The 4,594-nt window shown below is 49.8% G+C and overlaps 1 protein-coding gene across 1 annotated transcript in view; it reads left to right on the top strand.

Annotated features, from left to right (window-relative positions):
- LOC106805753 (dual specificity protein phosphatase 16-like) overlaps positions 1 to 4,594 on the top strand; it is a 42,011-nt gene that overhangs the window by 24,706 nt on the left and 12,711 nt on the right. Inside the window, exon 4 of the mRNA XM_014807469.1 lies at positions 4,208 to 4,318. Within this exon, the coding sequence (XP_014662955.1) occupies positions 4,208 to 4,318 (111 nt within the window). The remainder of the gene's footprint in view (positions 1 to 4,207; positions 4,319 to 4,594) is intronic.

Raw genomic sequence — 4,594 nt, 5'->3', positions numbered from 1 at the left:
CTCTCTCTCTCTCTCTCTCTCTCGCTCTCTCTCTCGCTCTATCTATCTATCTATCTATCTATCTATCTATCTATCTATCTATCTATCTATCTATCTATCTATCTATCTATCTATCTATCTATCTATCTATCTATCTATCTATCCTCCTCTCTCTCTCTCTGTTTCTCTCTTTCAGGCTCAACCTTTCTTGTTCTCTCTTCATCTCTCCCCCCGCTCCCTCTCTCGCTCTATCGCTCTCTCTCCCTCTCTCTCCCTACCTTCCTTATCTCTCGCTCGCTCTCTCGCTCCATCCCTTCCCCTCTCTCGCGTACTTTCTCTCACCGCCCTCTCTCCCTCTCTCTCTATCGTTCTTTCTATCTCTCCTACTACACTCTCCTTCTATCTTTCTATCTTTCTCTCCCATCCTTAATCCCCTCACTCGCGCACTTTCTCTTACTCCCCCTTTCGCTCTCTCGCGCACTTCTCTACCCCCCCCCCTCTCTCGCTGTCCTGCCGCCGGCCCTGCCGCAGCACCTCGGGCGACGGCTCACACGGAACGCTGCGCCGCATCTTAGCCCGTAAAGCCTGAGAACATGAGTCACGTGTCGCCGCGCAGCGATTATTGGTCTCCGCGCGCGAGAGAGCGAAAGGAGGACAGCGAGAGAGAGGGGGGGGGGGTGAGAGAAAGTGCGCGAGAGAGCGAAAGGGGCCTCCCCTCCCCCTCCGACACCATACTGAAGCGCGAAGCCATCCTCAGCGATTTGCACGGATAATCCCTACTCGCGACTCCAAATAGCTTTTACGGCTTCCGTCTTCGATTTTTCCGCGGCGTACGATCATTACGGACGCTGCTGGGGGAGGGTTTGTGTTTTTTTAGTGAATAAGGGGCGGGGGAGTGGGTAGGACACTGTGGGTGGGTACACCTGTCGTGCTTGGGTAGGTGTTGAAGGGGTGGTTGATTCGCGCTTTAGTTGTGTTTAAGGGAGGGTTTCACACTTTGGAAGGGGATAAGGATTTGTTCTTCAGTAGGACGCCGGAAGGGGGTGTCGTGGGGAGGGTCATGCTTTGGTAGGGGTTAAAATGGGGGAGGGTTCGTGCGTAGGGGGTTAGGGCGTTTTGTGTTTCAGTTTTGGAAACCACCTTCGTTCTTCTCTTGGTCCTCTTCCTCACACGCCCTAATTCTCGTCGCTAAACTCATATCTCGCATCCTATTCGATAATGCACCACTCAATCACGCTGCCCCCTTTTTCACCCGGTTATTATCGAACATGAATGGAATTACGTCATGCGCTGCGAGCATTAATCAGGCCGTACGTGCGCGCACGCACACACGCGCACGCACACACGCACGCACGCACGTACGCAGGCAGGCACGCCCCCCCCCCCTCCACACACCTCGTCCGTTGTTGCTATATAGAGCGAGCGGGCATTGCGGCGACACGCCGTCTCGCTGTGTCGTTGGTATGGATGGTGTTTATTAGCAAGAGCTAGGCGCGATCGGTGATGCAGCAGCAGCAGCAACAACAACAACAACAACAAAAACAACAACAACAACAACAACAACAACAACAACAACAACAGCAGTAGCAGTAGCAGTAGCAGAAGCAGCAGCAGCAGCAACAACAACAACAACAACAGCAGCAGCAGTAGTAGTAGCAGCAATAGCAGCAGCAACACCAGCAGCAACACCAGCAGCAGCATGGGCAGCAGCAGCAGCAGCAGCGCGGTTACTCGCGAGGCTGACTCATTCATGGCGATGTGCGAGTGCCACCGCTTCTGCGCGCACGCACGCACGCACGCACGCGCCGCTAATATGCTCCTGCTGGCTTGGGTAATGCACGTGTAGTAGGTACGTGTGTAATGTGCGGGTGAGTGCGTGCGTGCGTGCGTGCGTGCGTGCGTGCGTGCGTGTGTGCGTGCGTGATTAAATGCGTGCGTGCGTGCGTGCGCGCATGCGGGATTAAGTGCGTACATGCGTGTGTGCGTTTGCGTACACTCTCTCACTATACACTCTCACTCACCATACACACTCTCTCACCCATACACTCTCACTCACTATACACTCTCCCTCACTATACACTCTCCCTCACCATACACTACATCTTATTTTGTCCAGCCCGCAGCACGTACAGCCTACGCATGCGCCGCCGCAACGGTCCGGTCATGATGATGTCATAACCGGTAGCAGGAGAGAGATTACGGAGATCCCCACCTCACCCCACCCCCACGCTGCCCCCTAGTACATCCCCCCTTCCGCGAACAGTGACTGGGCGCTTTTTATTGCTATTTTATTGTTTACTGTCTGGCATTATACTACTCGTTCACGTTATGATAATGATGTTCGGCTATAAAAAAATAATTGCACTACTACTGTATTTATTGCATTTAAGTAGCATTTCGTATTTTTGTCTACCCCGTAAAATCACGCATTCCTCATAAATTCTGCAACTTACGAAATACACATACCATTTTTTCTCTACGCAATCTCATAGTTAACTCACGTTAGAATGTCGTGCTACATCATGATACAGCCTCGCGTGTCACGCTTATAGTACGTTACGTTTCCGTATGCTACGTTCTGTTTCGTTATGTGAACCCTTGCATTCTAAACATTTCTCTTTAATTAGCATTGTACAATTACAGTTTTCCCTGCAGTCGCCTTTTCACGCTGCGCTGCTGCTAAAAGAGCTTACGTATGTAGTTGTGCCCCGTAGTGCGAGCTATGGCTCCAAGAAACGGACATGCATCAAGACCAAGGCCATACATTGAAAGAGAAAAGCATTGAACAACGATCATATATGTTGTACAGAAGCGCGTGTGTATTGCCATGAGTCGCGCAGCCTGGCTTGTCCTGAGTGTTAGTAGCATGAGTGTAGAGCATAGCTCTCTCTCTCTCTCTCTCTCTCTCTCTCTCTCTCTCTTTCTCTTTCTCTGTCCCTCCCGCTCTCACCCGCTCTGACGTATTTACTCTTACTGTCTCTACTGATCTTGTGTTATCTATTTCTTGCTCTCATTTCCATTACGCCCCTTCTCTTCTCTCGCGCGTGCCCCCCTCTTATTCCATAGCTTGACTAGCTTTGATCTTTGCAATTAAACCGTATTTGTTACGATGAATATCATTCAAAGAAGAAGAAAGTGCAAAAGATCACGCGCAAAAACCTTGCAGAGTATTTCGATATTTGGGTGTTGCTAAAAATACGTCTGCGCAACAGTACACACGATAGTACCCCCTCTAAGTTAGAGTCTAACGTTGCGAGTATATGAGAAGGGAAGTGATTTACCAGCTCGCGCCTTGAAAACAGCTGTGAACCGTCTGTGGCGAGGTCTCGAAAGATTACTCCGTGCTCCGCCGAATCGCCGTTAACATGATTTTGTTTTCAACTGCGACGTTACGTTATATCAAGTGTAAACATTAATCCCTCTTTGTGAGATTATTTACACTTCTGGTTAATGTAAATCCTATTATTTGCTTCTGATGTGTGGTACGAATACACGCGCTGTGAACTAGAAATGGGTTTGCTCACCTACCTACTACCCCACCACTCCCACCCCACACATGAAGTATAACTATAAGGTACAGTATTTAATATAGGGTCGTATTAATGTTCGTATCTCGAGGAATATGTAAATGTGTCATCAGCGAGCGAGACCTTAGCATGTGGGAGACCTTCACTGTAATCTCCCCCTTACTCTACTGCTACCTGCAAACCTCATTAAAGCTGTTATTACCGCCCGAGTTTATCATCTAGAATTTCTATATAAGAGGAAGGGGGTAAACGTACTTCAAGGGCAAGTGAAGCTTCTTCTAAAGGGTGGCAATCTGATTGAAAGATGGGGGGGGGGGGCCTAGTTGACTTGTCTGGAAACACTGCTTTTGTAGACGCGCTATGGTTACGTATTTGATGTGGTTTTGAGGGGCTGATGACGATTATGTGGCTGTAATCCTCACCCCCTCTGCCAATCTACCCACTGGGCCGGCACTGCTTGAAACCTAACTATTACGTATATTGAAGCAATCACTCATCGTGCACGCAGTCATGTGTGTTTTAATTGTAGCCTCCTCCCCCAGTCAAAAAGAGGGAAAACCTTCTCACGAGGATGTTTTCGATGCAATTGTTGATGGGGAAGGCACTGGCAAACAGGCGGGCAACGTTTCCATCACGGAACACCGCATCTGAACGGCCGGATCATCGGAACATCGGAGAACTAACGTTGTGTTGTTCCGCAGGTGTTGTTGATCGACAGTCGGACGTTCCTCGAGTACAATACGTTCCACATCGACGGTGCCGTGAACATCAACTGCTCGAAGCTTGTCAAGCGACGTCTGCAACAGGGAAAGGTGAGATATGTGCGAGAGAGCGAGAGAGGGGGAAATGGGGGAGGGGAGAGTATGAGGAAAGGGAAGAAGAATGGGGAGAGAACTGCCCGAGTGAGTGACTGATGGTTTTGGGACCGAGAGGTGTACGGAGAGAGAGAGACAGAGAGAGAGAGAGAGAGAGAGAGAGAGAGCGAGCGAGAGAGAGAGAGAGAGAGGAGAGAGGGAGGGAGAGAGAGAGAGAGAGAGAGAGAGAGAGAGAGAGAGAGAGAGAGAGAGAGAGAGAGAGAGAGAGAGAGA

Source organism: Priapulus caudatus, unplaced genomic scaffold (assembly GCF_000485595.1).
Source record: "Priapulus caudatus unplaced genomic scaffold, Priapulus_caudatus-5.0.1 Scaffold126, whole genome shotgun sequence".
Lineage (NCBI taxonomy): Eukaryota > Metazoa > Priapulida > Priapulimorpha > Priapulimorphida > Priapulidae > Priapulus > Priapulus caudatus.
This window is presented reverse-complemented; position numbering and strand designations above follow the sequence as displayed.